The sequence below is a fragment of the Nerophis ophidion genome, linkage group LG02 (assembly GCF_033978795.1).
Source record: "Nerophis ophidion isolate RoL-2023_Sa linkage group LG02, RoL_Noph_v1.0, whole genome shotgun sequence".
In the NCBI taxonomy this organism is placed as follows: domain Eukaryota; kingdom Metazoa; phylum Chordata; class Actinopteri; order Syngnathiformes; family Syngnathidae; genus Nerophis; species Nerophis ophidion.
In genome coordinates, this window is record NC_084612.1 from 85,039,028 (window position 1) to 85,056,434 (window position 17,407).

The window sequence follows — 17,407 nt, forward strand, 5'->3', positions numbered from 1 at the left end:
ACAACATTAGGCACACCTCAGTCTGTGGGCCACAACATTAGGCACACCTCAGTCTGTGTGTGGGCCACAACATTAGGCACACCTCAGTCTGTGGGCCACAACATTAGGCACACCTGTGCAGGTGTACTCTGACAGGATGAGTTTAGTTGAAGGGAGTTGTCCTTCATGTCAATCTCCTTCAACATCTCGCTGCACTTTGGTAAATATTTGCAACTTGACAGGTAGATTAGCTACCTGGAGCCCAGGCTCCGCCCTTCCTTTGAGTCCTGAGGATTTGTGGTTTTGTCCGTAATTATTTAGTCTTTTGGTCATTTTTCCTTCATTAGTTTCATGAAAGGTAAAAGTGTTTGCACTTCCAGGCCACAATTAAATTAATTGTGTAGAAATTCAATATCATTTTTTATGAGTTTTAAAATTCAGTGATTTAAATGCGGTGTGTAAGAATTTACGTGAAGTGAATTATATTTATATAGCGCTTTTCTCTAGTGACTCAAAGCGCTTTACATAGTGACACCCAATATATAAGTTACATTTAAAGCAGTGTGGGTAGCACTGGGAGCAGGTGGGTAAAGTGTCTTGCCCAAGGACACAACGGCAGTGACTAGGATGGCGGAAGAGGGAATCGAACCTGCAACCCTCAAGTTGCTGGCAAGGGCGCTCTACCAACCGAGCTAAACCGCAACAAATGTTGCTGCATAACAATTCATTGTGTAGAAATTCAATATATAAACAAGTTGGTGCAGAAAGAAATAGTCTTTTAAAATCCAGTATGCAAAAATTCAGTAAGTGAAAATCCGTTCAAAATACTAGTGCAGAAAAATGTATTGTATACAAATTCCGTGATAAAATTTATTTGTGCAGCAAAAGTTTGCTGCATAAAAAAAAATTGTGTAAAATTTCAATTGAAAAAATCTAGTGCAGACAAAAAAAATAGTGTTTTAAAATTCAGTGTGTAAAAAAATGGCGTAAAAGAAATTCGAAAAATGTATTGTATAAAAATTCACTAATAAAATGTATTTGTGCAGCAAAATTTTGCTGCATGAAAAAAAAATTGTGTAGAAATTTAATTAAAAAAATGTAGTGCAGACAAAAAAAAAATTGTGTTCTAAAATTCAGTGTGTAAAAAATGGCGTAAAAGAAATTCGAAAAATGTATTGTAAAAAAAGTCTCCCCCACTGCAAATACTGTATTTTCCAGACAATATCCCACACCCACTCAATTTTAGTATCAACTCATATTTTCCATAAATTAGCTGCAAAGGACAGATATTTACATTGTGAAATGAGTTATTTACACACAAATATTCTGTAAATGCTTAATTGTCTGTAACAGGGCAGTAAAATGGCTGATCAAACAAAACAGAAGTCATGGACCCACTTGCTGTGCAAGCCAGCTCTCCAATCAGCTAAACAGACTCAATAACTCCATGGTGACGTTTTGGTGAATTTACGGAGGAATTTGTGAAACTGAAACAATACAAAAAGAATGCCGTCGTAAGTTAATAATACTAACACAGACACTTGTAAACTTATTAGCATATCAGCTAACGCTAGCTTCATTACATTATGATAGCATGAATACACTCCTACAGACGTCACGCATGGGACGCTTTAGCTCGATTGGTAGAGTGGCCATGCCAGCAACTTGAGGGTTGCAGGTTCGATTCCTGCTTCTGCCAACCTAGTCACTGCCGTTGTGTCCTTGGGCAGGACACTTTACCCACCTGCTTCTAGTGCCACCCACACTGGTTTGAATGTAACTTAGATATTGGGTGTCACTATGTAAAGCGCTTTGAGTCACTAGAGAAAAAGCGCTATATAAATATATAATTCACATAATTCACTATAAGTAAGAATTGTTTTAGTTATGTTGTAAAAAATGTTGCTTGGAGTGATGCATGTAGAATCCACTCAAATAGAAACGCTATGGATGGCTAGGAGTTGAAACGGCACTTTTACTTCCGGTTGAAAGCGCTGCATGGAAGGACACTGCAGCAAAGTCGTCCAAAAGAAGTTGTGGGCCGTGCCAGCACCTTGAAGGTTCCCGCTTCTCCCAACCGAGTCATCGCCCTTGTGTCCATGGGCAAGACACTTAACCACCTGCCTCCATTGCCACCCACACTGCTTTAAATGGAACTTTAGCTATTGGTTTCCACTATGTAAAGGGCTTCTAGTTACTCCAGAAAAGCGCTATACAAATATAATTCACTTCACTTCAATGTCTTTGTTTGTTGTGTTTTTTTTTAGCAATTTGCATTACGGTTGTCAGCGAAAGAAAAAGGCATAAATGAGCCGCGCCGTTTTACAAGCCGCAGGTTGAAAGCGTTGGAAAACAGTAGTGGCTTATTGTTGAGATTAGAGTGAAGTGGATAGTCATATCAATCATCATCAATCAATCAATGTTTACTTATATAGCCCTAAATCACTAGTGTCTCAAAGGGCTGCACAAACCACCACGACATCCTCGGTAGGCCCACATAAGGGCAAGGAAAACTCACACCCAGTGGGACATCGGTGACAATAATGACCCAGTGGGACGTCAGTGACAATGATGACTATGAGAACCTTAGAGAGGAGGAAAGCAATGGATGTCGAGCGGATCTAACATGATACTGTGAAAGTCCAGTCCAAAGAGGATCCAAGACACAGCAGCGAGAGTCCCGTTCACAGCGGAGCCAGCAGGAAACCATCCCAAGCGTAGGCGGACCAGCAGCGCAGAGATGTCCCCAGCCGATACACAGGCGAGCAGTACATGGCCACCGGATCGGACCGGACCCCCTCCACAAAGGAGAGTGGGACATAGAAGAAAAAGAAAAGAAACGGCAGATCAGCTGGTCTAAAAAGGGAGTCTATTTAAAGGCTAGAGTATACAAATGAGTTTTAAGGTGAGACTTAAATGCTTCTACTGAGGTGGCATCGCGAACTGTTACCGGGAGGGCATTCCAGAGTACTGGAGCCCGAACGGAAAATGCTCTATAGCCCGCAGACTTTTTTTGGGCTTTGGGAATCACTAATAAGCCGGAGTCCTTTGAACGCAGATTTCTTGCCGGGACATATGGTACAATACAATCGGCAAGATAAGATGGAGCTAGACCGTGTAGTATTTTATACGTAAGTAGTAAAACCTTAAAGTCACATCTTAAGTGCACAGGAAGCCAGTGCAGGTGAGCCAGTACAGGCGTAATGTGATCAAACTTTCTTGTTCTTGTCAAAAGTCTAGCAGCCGCATTTTGTACCAACTGTAATCTTTTAATGCTAGACATGGGGAGACCCGAAAATAATACGTTACAGTAGTCGAGGCGAGACGTAACAAACGCATGGATAATGATCTCAGCGTCTTTAGTGGACAGAATGGAGCGAATTTTAGTGATGTTACGGAGATGAAAGAAGGCCGTTTTAGTAACGCTTTTAATGTGTGCCTCAAAGGAGAGAGTTGGGTCGAAGATAATACCCAGATTCTTTACCGTGTCGCCTTGTTTAATTGTTTGGTTGTCAAATGTTAGAGTTGTATTATTAAATAGAGTTCGGTGTCTAGCAGGACCGATAATCAGCATTTCCGTTTTTTTGGCGTTGAGTTGCAAAAAGTTAACGGACATCCATTGTTTAATTTCATTAAGACACGCCTCCAGCTGACTACAATCCGGCGTGTTGGTCAGCTTTAGGGGCATGTAGAGTTGGGTGTCATCAGCATAACAGTGAAAGCTAACACCGTATTTGCGTATGATGTCACCTAGCGGCAGCATGTAGATGCTGAAGAGTGCAGGGCCAAGGACCGAACCCTGGGGAACTCCACACGTTACCTTAACGTAGTCCGAGGTCACATTGTTATGGGAGACACACTGCATCCTATCAGTAAGATAAGAGTTAAACCAAGACAGGGCTAGTCATAACAGTTTAGGCAGCAGCCTTTTGTCTCTGCATGAGTAGTGAAGTGAAGTGAAGTGAATTATATTTATATAGCGCTTTTCTCTAGTGACTCAAAGCGCTTTACATAGTGAAACCCAATATCTAAGTTACATTTAAAGCAGTGTTGGTGGCACTGGGAGCAGGTGGGTAAAGTGTCTTGCCCAAGGACACAACGGCAGTGACTAGGATGTCAGAAGCGGGAATCGAACCTGCAACCCTCAAGTTACTGGCACGGCCGCTCTACCAACCGAGCTTCATTTTCTTCAAATAAACCTACTCTGGTACCCACTGGGATCCGACCAAAAGCTCCTAAAGGCACTTTCTGAGGCGTTGTCATGCTTTTTAACAAGAATCCACGCCATTCTTGTTGATTGACAGGCGAACCTTGGCGGCGCATCAAAAAGCTGTCTGAGCCGCACCTTGCAGGAGTTATTAGGCTGCTGTTTGTTGACTGTGGGAGAGGGGATCAAAGTTCATTGTTAACCAGCTTCTAGAAGCTCAGCTGCCTGTTTGCTGTAAGAGGACACTTACTTTAGTCCTCCAGCAGCCATTGTTCTCCAATCTTTGACTGTTTTACAGCCATCAATATTGATCATGACTCATGTTTTTATCACCCACGGAATAAAAAGAGCAGGAGACAACTATATTTCATTTAAAATGTAACTTCCTGTGAGGTAACATATTTCTTTGAATTGCCGCCGGGGCGCTGATTAATTTAAAACCTCTTCTCACTCCGGCACTTACCAAAGGCATGCAGTAAAAATTTGAGTGTGATGTAAGTATACATCATGAAAAACACATTTAATAAAAAAAATGTTATTAAGGTCTTACCTTTACTTATAAATGAAGTCCATGTGCAGCTCCTTCTGATCAAAAGCATCAATAACTTGTTTATAGAAGTCTTCCTTATCTTTCTTCAGTTTTAAAAGAATCTCTGTCTCGATGCAGATCTTCCTTTATTACCTCCTGCTTTAATTGGGGCGGCATAGCTCGGTTGGTAGAGTGGCCGTGCCATCAACTTGAGGGTTGCAGGTTCGATTCCCGCTTCCGCCATCCTAGTTACTGCCGTTGTGTCCTTGGGCAAGACACTTTACCCACCTGCTCCCAGTGCCACCCACACTGCTTTAAATGTAACTTAGATATTGGGTTTCACTATGTAAAGCGCTTTGAGTCACTAGAGAAAAGCGCTATATAAATATAATTCACTTCACTTCTTACCTTTACTTATAAATGAAGTCCATGTGCAGCTCCTTCTGATCAAAAGCATCGATAACTTATTTATAGAAGTCTTCCTTATCTTTCTTCAGTTTTAAAAGTCTTTCCGTCTCGATGGAGATCGTCCTTTATTACCTCCTGCTTCGATTGAAAGTCCAGTTTAGAAAACTGTTTAATTTCAGATATGTAATCCTCCATGTTAAAAGTGCAAGCGAGAGGAAAAGATAAAGGATCGCTGCTTGTTGTCACTTCTTCTGCAGCCGAGTAGTCGCAAGAAGGATCACTAGCGCCCTCTACCACCAGGAGGCGGGAGTCATTTAATGACTCATATTTGACACACGCAGCTACGGTATGTTAATAAAACATAGCTACTTACTGTTCTTTTTAGCATATTCAAAAGCTTGGACCTTAAATCCTACTGAATAGCTCTTAATCTTCTTCCCTTAATGCGATTTCAAATTACCGGTATTGAAATCAGCCTCCTACATTTTGAAAATGAGGACAGGTGAAGTGTTACTCATGACGTGACGAGTTTGACCCGGTGGAAATTCTAGGCATATGCTAATTATTTGGCGAAACGAGTTTGACCCGGCAGTAATTCTAGGCAGGCGCATACTATATACCCGGCGGCAATTCAAGGAAATTCGGTATAATGCTCTCAGCTACCAAGGCAGAAAGGAAATGTCAACACCAGGCTGGGAAACACTCAAACAATGTCACAAACATAGTAGAATCACTTTGAACATTCAACTGTAAGCTCTATGTAAGAAATGCTTCAGAAAATGGTACAAAGTGTGAAAATGAAAGCCGACTGAAAGTTGTTAGTCGCAAAGTATTCATTTAGCTGCAATTTTTTTGGAGGATTTTAGAGATAAAGGGGAGGTGCGACGCAGGCCGAGATTGTTTTTGGCGGGAAGTCAGAATTGAGGTTGCGTCTTTTAAGCAGGGAATGGATTCATGAGAACACGTAAACGTAGAAAAAACCTGATAAACTATTTTCTGCAGTTTTAGTGGCAGGAAGCTACAGCTGTGCTCTAAAGGCTGAGCTAAGGTGGTGTGGTATTAGAGCTCTTGCCTTGCGTTATTTACACACCACATCGGTCTGACTACGGTTCCTTTTGGAAAAATCCAAAGTAGGGCTTGGTGATATGACCTTTTATTAATATCTGGATATTTTTAGGTCATGTGACGATACAGCATATATATCTGGATATTTTGCCTTAGCCTTGAATGAACACTTGATGCATATAATGACAGCAGTATGATGATTCTATGTGTCTACATTCAAACATTCTTCTTCATACTGCATTCATATATGCTACTTTTAAACTTTCATGCAGAGAAAGAAATCACAACTAAAAGTTTACAGTGTAAAAAAAAAAATCGGTAAAAAAACAGTCATTTACTGGCGGCTACAGCTGCCAAACGAAAACCATAAAATTAAAGTAAAACATTGTAAACCAAAAAATTATCAAAAACATTATATTCACAGAAATTCCAATGAAATGTTTTGCGGCGAAATATCGTAATTTTACAGATTTTTACAAAATTATTAAGATGAACCACCTTTAATAAAGTGTCGATGCAAAAAGTTCTGCAGAAAAATACCTTTATTCTACAGAGTTTTTCCAAATCATTACGCTCAACCCTTTTTTAATGAAGTGACAATGCTGGCAGTACCACAGAAAAATATCATTATTTTACATTCACTTTACCGGGGGGGGGGGGGGGGCACTGGATACAGGAACTTGGTGCAAAGTGGGTTCTTCTTGCATGAATGGCTGTCCCACCTAGCGACATTCTTACACAGGTCCCACTGAGGGTGGCCATACAAACAACTTTAACACTGTTACAAATATGCGCCACACAGTGCAGCCACATCAAACAAGAATGACAAACACATTTCAGTAGCACATCTTCACCGTAACACAACATAACAAATACCCACAATCCAATGCAGCGCTGACTCTTCCGGGCTACACTCCCGCTATTACCCAAAACACCCCCCTCCCCCCACATCACCGCCCCCCTCCGTGCGTCGGTTGAGGTGGGCGGGGTTTGGTGGTGGGGGTGTATATTGTAGGACATGGAACTCTGGGTATTGTTTCTGTCGTGTTACGGTGAAGATGTTCTCCTGAAATGTGTTTGTCATTCTTGTTTGATGTGGGTTCACAGTGTGGCGCATATTTGTAACAGTGTTAAAGTTGTTTTCACGGCCACCCTCAGTGTGACCTGTATGGCTGTTGGCTGTGATAAAGTATGTCTAGCAGTCACTTACTTATGTCGTATTACAGAGAAACATTTTAAATTGTTAGTATGAGCATAAACTTTTATTTAAGAGGCTACATATATTTTTCGACTTGAATGTGAAAATACACATAAATATTTGAAAAACAAGATTTACCTTAAAATTACATATAAAACTGTTATATTGTTAGTATGGACATGGACTTTTATATAACAAGCTACATATTTAAAGAAAGTTAATTACTGTAATTTTACATGAATTCGAAAGTAATTTGAGAAAACAGAAAATATGTATAATTAATTTGGTATTTTTCTGTAAAAAAAAAATAGAAATATACATAATTTGTCATTACTGGCATATTATCTAAAATAACAGACGGTTTGTTTATTTACAGATAATGTCTTCAATTCTACAGTTTTATAACCTATTTTAAAAAAATTGAAAAATTACAGTACAAATTTAAAATAAATGAACCATAAAAATATGATTTTATGTCACTGATAAAGAGTGAGATGATGTTTGCAGGCACCAGCGACCCCTACGTCAAGTTCAAACTGGAGGGGAAGACCATCTACAAGAGCAAAGTGGTCTTCAAGAACCTCAATCCCACCTGGAGCGAGAACTTCTCCATCCCCATCAGGAACCTCGGACAGAGACTCTACATCAAGGTGGGGACTCCCTCGGACCTGCAGTGCAGGGGGGGCCAGGGTGTGTGTGTGGGTGTGTGTGTCTGTGGGTGTGTTTGTGTGTGTGTGGGGGCGGCTGTTGTGGGTGTGTTTGTGTAAGTGTGTATGTGTGTGTGGATGTGGGTGTGTGTGTGGGGGGGGCTGTTGTGGGTGTGTTTGGGTTTGTGTGGGTGTCTTTGTGTGAGTGTGTGTCTGTGGGTGTATGTGTGTGTCTGTGGGTGTGTGTGTGTGGGTGGGGGGCTGTTGAGGCTGTGTTTGGGTTTGTGTGGGTGTGTGTGTGCGTGTAGGGTGGTGTTGTGGGCAAGTCTGAGTGTGTGTGTGTCTGTCTCTGTGTGTGTGGTGTGTGTGTGTGTGGGGGGGTGTTGTGTTTGTGTGTGAGAGTGTGTGCGTGTGTCTGGGTGTGTGTGTTTCTGTGTGCATGTGTGTGTTTGGGTTTGTGTGTGTGTGTCTGTCTCTGTGTGTGTGCGTGCATGGGGTTGTTGTGGGTGTGTCTGAGTGTGTGTGTTCCTGTATGTGGGTGTGGTGGTTGTGTGTCTGTGTCGGGGGGAGTGTTGTTTTTGTGTGAGAGAGAGTGCGTGTGTGTGTGTGTGTGTGAGAGTGTGTGCGTGTGTCTGGGTGTGTGTGTTTCTGTGTGCATGTGTGTGTTTGGGTTTGTGTGTGTGTGTCTGTCTCTGTGTGTGTGCGTGCATGGGGTTGTTGTGGGTGTGTCTGAGTGTGTGTGTTCCTGTATGTGGGTGTGGTGGTTGTGTGTCTGTGTCGGGGGGAGTGTTGTTTTTGTGTGAGAGAGAGTGCGTGTGTGTGTGTGTGTGTGTGAGAGTGTGTGCGTGTGTCTGGGTGTGTGTGTTTCTGTGTGCGTGTGTGTGTTTGGGTTTGTGGGTGTGTGTCTGTCTCTGTGTGTGTGCGTGCATGGGGTTGTTGTGGGTGTGTCTGTGTGTGTGTGTGTCTGTGGGTGTGTGTGTGTGGGTGGGGGGCTGTTGAGGGTGTGTTTGGGTTTGTGTGGGTGTGTGTGTGCGTGTAGGGTGGTGTTGTGGGCAAGTCTGAGTGTGTGTGTGTCTGTCTCTGTGTGTGTGGTGTGTGTGTGTGTGGGGGGGTGTTGTGTTTGTGTGTGAGAGTGTGTGCGTGTGTCTGGGTGTGTGTGTTTCTGTGTGCATGTGTGTGTTTGGGTTTGTGTGTGTGTGTGTCTGTCTCTGTGTGTGTGCGTGCATGGGGTTGTTGTGGGTGTGTCTGAGTGTGTGTGTTCCTGTATGTGGGTGTGGTGGTTGTGTGTCTGTGTCGGGGGGAGTGTTGTTTTTGTGTGAGAGAGAGTGCGTGTGTGTGTGTGTGTGTGAGATTGTGTGCGTGTGTCTGGGTGTGTGTGTTTCTGTGTGCGTGTGTGTGTTTGGGTTTGTGGGTGTGTGTCTGTCTCTGTGTGTGTGCGTGCATGGGGTTGTTGTGGGTGTGTCTGTGTGTGTGTGTGTCTGTGGGTGTGTGTGTGTGGGTGGGGGGCTGTTGAGGGTGTGTTTGGGTTTGTGTGGGTGTGTGTGTGCGTGTAGGGTGGTGTTGTGGGCAAGTCTGAGTGTGTGTGTGTCTGTCTCTGTGTGTGTGGTGTGTGTGTGTGTGGGGGGGTGTTGTGTTTGTGTGTGAGAGTGTGTGCGTGTGTCTGGGTGTGTGTGTTTCTGTGTGCATGTGTGTGTTTGGGTTTGTGTGTGTGTGTCTGTCTCTGTGTGTGTGCGTGCATGGGGTTGTTGTGGGTGTGTCTGAGTGTGTGTGTTCCTGTATGTGGGTGTGGTGGTTGTGTGTCTGTGTCGGGGGGAGTGTTGTTTTTGTGTGAGAGAGAGTGCGTGTGTGTGTGTGTGTGTGTGAGAGTGTGTGTGTGAGAGTGTGTGCGTGTGTCTGGGTGTGTGTGTTTCTGTGTGCGTTTGTGTGTTTGGGTTTGTGGGTGTGTGTCTGTCTCTGTGTGTGTGCGTGCATGGGGTTGTTGTGGGTGTGTCTGTGTGTGTGTGTTTCTGTATGTGGGTGTGGTGGGTGTGTGTGTCTGTGTGGGGGAGTGTTGTTTTTTGTGAGAGAGAGTGCGTGTGTGTGTGTGTGTCTGTGGGTGTGTGTGTGTGGGGGGGGGCTGTTGTGGGTGTGTTTGGGTTTGTGTGTGTGTGTGTGTGTGTGTGTGTGTGTGTGTGTGTGCGTGCGTGTAGGGTTGTGTTGTGGGCAAGTCTGAGTGAGTGTGTGTCTGTCTCTGTCTCTGTGTGTGAGTGTGTGTGGTGTGTGTGTGTCTGTTTGTGTGTGTGTGGGGGGGGGGGTGTGTCTGGGTGCGTGTGTCTCTGTGTGTGTGCGTGCATGGGGTTGTTGTGGGTGTGTCTGGGTGTGTGTGTTTCTGTATGTGGGTGTGGTGGGTGTGTGTGTCTGTGTGGGGGAGAGTGTTGTTTTTTGTGAGAGAGAGTGCGTGTGTGTGTGTCTGTGGGTGTGTGTGTGTGGGGGGGGCTGTTGTGGGTGTGTTTGGGTTTGTGTGTGTGTGTGTGTGTGTGTGTGTGTGTGTGCGTGCGTGTAGGGTTGTGTTGTGGGCAAGTCTGAGTGAGTGTGTGTCTGTCTCTGTGTGTGAGTGTGTGTGGTGTGTGTGGTGTGTGTCTGTCTGTTTGTGTGTGTGGGGGGGGGGGTGTGTGTCTCTGTGTGCGTGTGTGTCTGTCTCTGTGTGTGTGCGTGCATGGGGTTGTTGTGGGTGTGTGTTTCTGTATGTGGGTGTGTGTGTGTGTGTGTGTGTGTCTGTGTGGGGGGGTGTTGTTTTTGTGTGAGAAAGAGAGTGTGTGTGTGTAAGTGGGTGTTGTGGGCACGTCTGAGTGTGTCTGTGTGTAGGTGGGTGTCTGTGCGTGGAGCGGATTGTTGTGGGTGTGTCTGGGTGTGTCTCTTTGTCTCTTTGTGTGGTTGTGTGTGTGTGTGAGTGTGTACATGTGTGTGTCTGTCTGTCTTTGTGTGTGCGTGTAGGGGGATGTTTTGGGTGTGTCTGGGTGTGTGTTTCTGTCTGTGTGTGTGTGTGTGTGTCTCTCCGCGTCCATGCCTCCCCCCTCCACCTGGCAACATCGCGGCAAAGTGTTGCCATGGTAACAGCCTGCGCCCCGACGCAGGTGTACGACCGCGACCTGACCACGGACGACTTCATGGGCTCAGCCAGTGTCTTGCTGAGCAGCCTGGACATGGACAAGTGAGTGCTGTCTGTCAATCATCTGCTCAACTATGCACTCAGAGGACTAATCAATGAATGGATGGATCAATAAGTACAAATCACATCCTTTTTTAAGTATGTAAACAATTCAGTACATTTATTTATGCTCCTTAATATTCAACAATATATTTATTATTATAAATAATGATAATATTGACAGAATAATGCAAATAAAAGATAATAACAGTTATAATAATAACAATAATAAAAGTATAGTGTTGGAAATTAAAGTAATAAAATAAAGTTTACAATTCAAGTTTTTATTAATGTCTGTTGAACATACACCAAGTATGCTCAACAGACATTAATATAAATTTTAATTGTAAACTTTATTTTATTACTTTAATGTGTGTACACATTTATTAGTATGTGACATTTTGATATTATTCTGTAACAAGTTAAGAAAATGCTGAAATGTTCTTATATATTAATTACTCCATTAATTATTTACTTTATCGTGTATTTTATTTTCACTAACGTCAAACTTGTATTATTTTTATCATATTATTTTATTAATTATTACTATAATACTATTACTATATTATATTATTAATAACTACATTAATTCTTACATTCATCTTGTGTTTTATTTTTATTAACATATTTTTTATTACTATCATATTATATTATTATTACTATACTATTATATTATCAATGCCATTATTCCTTTACTTTATCATGTATTTTATTTCTATTAACCTCATATTTATATTATTACTATCATATTATTAATTATTACTATATTAACTCCATTAATTCTTTACTTTATCGTGTATTTTATTTTCACTGTCATACTTGTATTATTTTTATCATATGATTTTTATCAATTATTACTATAACTATTATTACTGTATTATTAACTCCAATAATTCTTTCCTTGATTGTGTCTTTTATTTTCATTAACGTCATATTTTTATTATTACTATCATTTTTTATCACTATAATGTTAACTCCATTAATTCTTTACTTTATCATGTATTTTTATTTTCATTAACATCATATTTACATGATCAATATCATATTCTTTTATTATGACTATTATATTATTACTATATAAGAAAAAGCCAATTCTTTACTTTATCATGTATTTTTATTTTTATTAACGTCATATTTGCATAATTACTATCTTATAAAATTATTACTATACTATTATATTAACTCCATTCATCCTTTACTTTATCTTGTATTTTATTTTTGTCAACCTCATATTTGTATTATTACTATATTATTATTTACTACTATAATAAATCAATAACTCCATTAATTATTTGCTTTATCGTGTATTTTATTTTCACTAACATCATGCTTGTATTTTTATCATATTATTTTCTAAAGTATTACTATAAATATTATTACTATAATATAAATAACTCCAATAATTATTTACTTTATCATGTATTTTATTTTCATTAACGTCATATTTGTAGTATTTCTATCATAATTATTACTATAATGTTAACTCCAATAATTCTTTACTTTATCATGTATTTTTATTTTCATTAACGTATTAATATTTGCATAACTACTATCATATTATGTTGTTATTACTATAATATTATTACTATACTATTATATTAACTCATTAATCCCTTACTTTATCCTGTATTTTATTTTTATCAACCTCATAATATTTGTATTAATACTATCATATTTTTAATTATTACTATAATATATTAATAACTCCATTAATTGTTTACTTTATCATGTATTTTATTTTCACCACCGTAAAACTTGTATTATTTTTATCATATTTATTAATTATTACTCTATATTATTACTATATTATATTATTAATAACTCCATTATTACTTAACTTTATCTTGTATTTTATTTTTTATTAACATCATATTTGTATTATTACTATCATATTATATCATTACTACTATACTATTATATTATTAACTCCATGTATTTTTATTTTTAGTAATCTCATATTTGTATTATTACTATCATATTATTAATTATTACTATATTAATATTTCCACTAATTACTTACTTCATCGTGTATTTTATTTTCACTAACATCATGCTTGTATTATTTTTATCATATTTTATTCATGATTACTATAAATGTTACTATAATATTAATAAGTCCAATAATTATTTACATTATCATGTATTTTATTTTCATTAATGTATTATTTGTATTATTACTATCATATTATTTTTAATATAATGCTAGCTCTATTAATCCTTTACTTTATCATGTATTTTATTTTCATTAACGTCATATTTTTTCTTTATTACTATCATATTTGTTATCATATATTACTGTAATATTCTTGCTATATCATATTAATACCTCATTAATGATTTACTTTATCATGTATTTTATTTTCATTAACGTCATAATATTTTCTTTATTACTATCATATTTGTTATCATATATTACTGTAATATTTTTGCTGTATCATATTAATACCTCATTAATGATTTACTATATCATGTGTTTATTTTCATTAACATCACGAAAATTGCATTATAATTTTTTTTTACTAATTATTACTATAATATTATATTAATAACTCCTTTACTTTATCTTGTATTTTAGTTGTATTGATGTCATAATATTTGTGTTATTACCATCATATTATATCGTTATTAGTATAATATTATTACTATGCTATAATATTGACTCCATTAATCCTTTACTACATAATGTATTTTATTTTTATTAACCTCATAATTGTATTATTACTATCATATTATTAATTATTACTACAATATATTAATCAATCCATTAATTATTTACTTTATTTACACTAACGTCATACTTGTAGTATTTTTATCATATTAATTATTACTACAACATTATTACTATGATTCATTAATAACTCCAATAATTATTTACTTAACATGTATTTTATTTGTATTAACATCGTAATATTTGTAGTATTACTATCATTATTATTACCATAATGTTAACTCTATTAATTCTTTACTTTTTTATGTATTTATGCCGAGAGTTGGAATCAAAGACCGAGTCAAACCAAAGACTATAAAAAACTGGTAGTCATTACCTCCCTAATTCACCAAAAATGTTTCCCGGGCGTGGCCACCACTGCTGCTCACTGCTCCCCTCACCTCCCAGGGGGACATCAAAGATGATTAGTTGACTGCAGAGAATCATTTCACCACACTTTAACTTCAACTATCATTAAACAATAAATGGTGAAATCCAGTCAATTAGTTTATTTTTCTGCAAAACGACGACTTTGTTGTTTTGAAAACGTTGAAGCTGTAACGAATGAGGACTTGCGGGGAAAAAAAAGTCACAAAATAACTTCAAATGACCAAGATTGGACCTAATTAACCGTCTAAAACTGCTGGTTAGAATTCTCTATGGAAGTGTGAAATAATAAATCTTTCTTTTGACTTGGGACCCCAGGGTCAACGAGCTGGTTCTGCACCTGGACGACCCCAACAGCCTGGAGGAGGACATGGGACTGGTCCTGCTGGACATGACCCTGGTGCACAGAGACGGGGACAGCAGACGAGGACCAGTAGGGGGCGCTCTTACACCTCTTTCTCGCCCGCATGGCTTCTCCAGCAGCTTTGCAGAGTCTTTCAGAGGCGGAGTCAGTCTTTGGACACGCCCCTCATACGGGGAGGGACTTACACAATGGGAAAATCTATCTTAAAAAGTACTTTTGATTATAATAATAATAATAATAGTAATAATAATAAAACGGATGATTTACAAGTTGCATTAAAAATCACGACATTAGTTTGAATTTGCTTTAAAATGGACATTAAAAAGCAATAGAAATTTCTGAGGAGGCCATCTTTAAAAGTACTTTTAATGATGATATAATAATATTAACAAATCAGATGTTTTTATTCCCTTTTAACGTCTGCATTATTGTAATTGCAAAACAAACTAGTTTTAAATTGCATTGAAAAGGGCATTAAAAGCATGAAATTAGTTTTGAGTTCCATTGAAAGGACATTAAAAGCAATAATTAGCTTTAAGTTGCATTAAAAGGGCATTAAAAAGCATGACATTATTTTTTAGTTCCATTAAAAGGGCATTAAAACATGAAATGAGTTTAAGTTGAATTAAAAGGACATTTAAAAACATTAATGATAATATTATAATAATAATAAAACGGATGATTTACTACTAAGTTTCATTAAAAATCAGGAAATGTCTTCCATTAAAAGGGCATTAAAAGCAATAATTTATTTTAAGTTGCATTAAAAGGGCACTAAAAAGCATCACATTAGTTTTAGTTGGCAGTCATGACAACATTAACAGAGTCAAAGAGAAGTTAAAAATTACATTATTTTAAAGTTGCATTAGGAGGGCATTGAAATATTTTTATGATGCATTAAAAGAGCATTAAAACATGAAATTAGTTTTAAGTTGCATTAAGAGGGCTTTAAAAACATTAATTATAATAATATAATAATAAAACAGATGATTTGCAACTAAGTTGCATTAAAAATCAGGAAATTAGTTCCATTAAAAGGGCATTAAAAGCAATAATTTATTTTAAGTTGCATTAAAAGGGCACTAAAAAGCATCACATTAGTTTTAGTTGGCAGTCATGACAACATTAACAGAGTCAAAGAGAAGTTAAAAATTACATTATTTTAAAGTTGCATTAAGAGGGCATTGAAATATTTTTATGATGCATTAAAAGAGCATTAAAACATGAAATTAGTTTTAAGTTGCATTAAGAGGGCTTTAAAAACATTAATTATAATAATATAATAATAAAACAGATGATTTGCAACTAAGTTGCATTAAAAATCAGGAAATTAGTTCCATTAAAAGGGCATTAAAAGCAATAATTTATTTTAAGTTGCATTAAAAGGGCACTAAAAAGCATTACATTAGTTTTAGTTGGCAGTCATGACAACATTAACAGAGTCAAAGAGAAGTTAAAAATTACATTATTTTAAAGTTGCATTAAGAGGGCATTGAATTATTTTTAAGATGCATTAAAAGGGCATTAAAACATGAAATTAGTTTTAAGTTGCATTAAGAGGGCTTTAAAAACATTAATTATAATAATATAATAATAAAACAGATGATTTGCAACTAAGTTGCATTAAAAATCAGGAAATTAGTTCCATTAAAAGGGCATTAAAAGCAATAATTTATTTTAAGTTGCATTAAAAGGGCACTAAAAAGCATTACATTAGTTTTAGTTGGCAGTCATGACAACATTAACAGAGTCAAAGAGAAGTTAAAAATTACATTATTTTAAAGTTGCATTAAGAGGGCATTGAATTATTTTTAAGATGCATTAAAAGGGCATTAAAACATGAAATTAGTTTTAAGTTGCATTAAGAGGGCTTTAAAAACATTAATTATAATAATATAATAATAAAACAGATGATTTGCAACTAAGTTGCATTATAAATCAGGAAATTAGTTTCATTAAAAGGGCTTTAAAAGCATTACATTAGTTTTAAGTTGCATTAAAAGGGCATTAAAAAGCATTACATTAGTTTTAAGTTACATTAAAAGGGCATTAAAAAGCATTGCATTATTTTGAAGTTGCATTAAGAGGGCATTGCAAAACATACAATTATTTTTAAGTTGCATTAAAAGGGCATTAAAAACATGTTTAGTTGCATTAAAGGGGCTTAGTTTTAAGTTGCACTGAAAATTTGGAAATTAGTTTAAAGTTCCATTAAAAGGGCATTAAAACATTAAATTAGTTTTAAGTGGCCTTAAAAGGGCTTTAAAAACATTAATGGTAATAATAATATAATAAAAATAAAACAGATGATTTACAGCTAAGTTGCATTAAAATTCAGGAAATTAGTTCCATTAAAAGGGCATTAAAACAGTATTTCGTTTTAAGTTGCTTTAAAGGGCATTAAAAAGCATTACATTAGTTTTAAGTTGCATTAAAAGGGCATTAAAAAGCAATACATTATTTTTAAGTTGCATTAAGAGGGCATCAAACAGAATTACATTATTTGTTAAGTTGCATTAAAAGGGCTTTAAAAAAATTTGGTTAGTTTGAAGTTGCATTAAAAATCTCTGACGACGTCATCTTAAAAAGGGCTTTTAATGACAATAATAATAAAAATAAATCCTATGACCACCCCCCTTTTAACATCTGCATTATTTTACTGCCACGCTGCTACTTCAGAAATCTAATTCATTGCAAAACAAACTTTAGTTTTAAGTTGCATTAAAAGG

At 37.2% G+C, this 17,407-nt stretch overlaps 1 protein-coding gene across 2 annotated transcripts in view; it reads left to right on the forward strand.

Moving 5' to 3' along the window:
- LOC133546817 (multiple C2 and transmembrane domain-containing protein 2-like) overlaps window positions 1-17,407 on the forward strand; it is a 107,752-nt gene that overhangs the window by 39,258 nt on the left and 51,087 nt on the right. For both annotated transcript variants that reach the window (XM_061892647.1, XM_061892653.1), the window contains exons 4-6: window positions 7,894-8,036; window positions 11,147-11,223; window positions 14,633-14,747. In XM_061892647.1, the coding sequence (XP_061748631.1) occupies window positions 7,894-8,036; window positions 11,147-11,223; window positions 14,633-14,747 (335 nt within the window). The remainder of the gene's footprint in view (window positions 1-7,893; window positions 8,037-11,146; window positions 11,224-14,632; window positions 14,748-17,407) is intronic.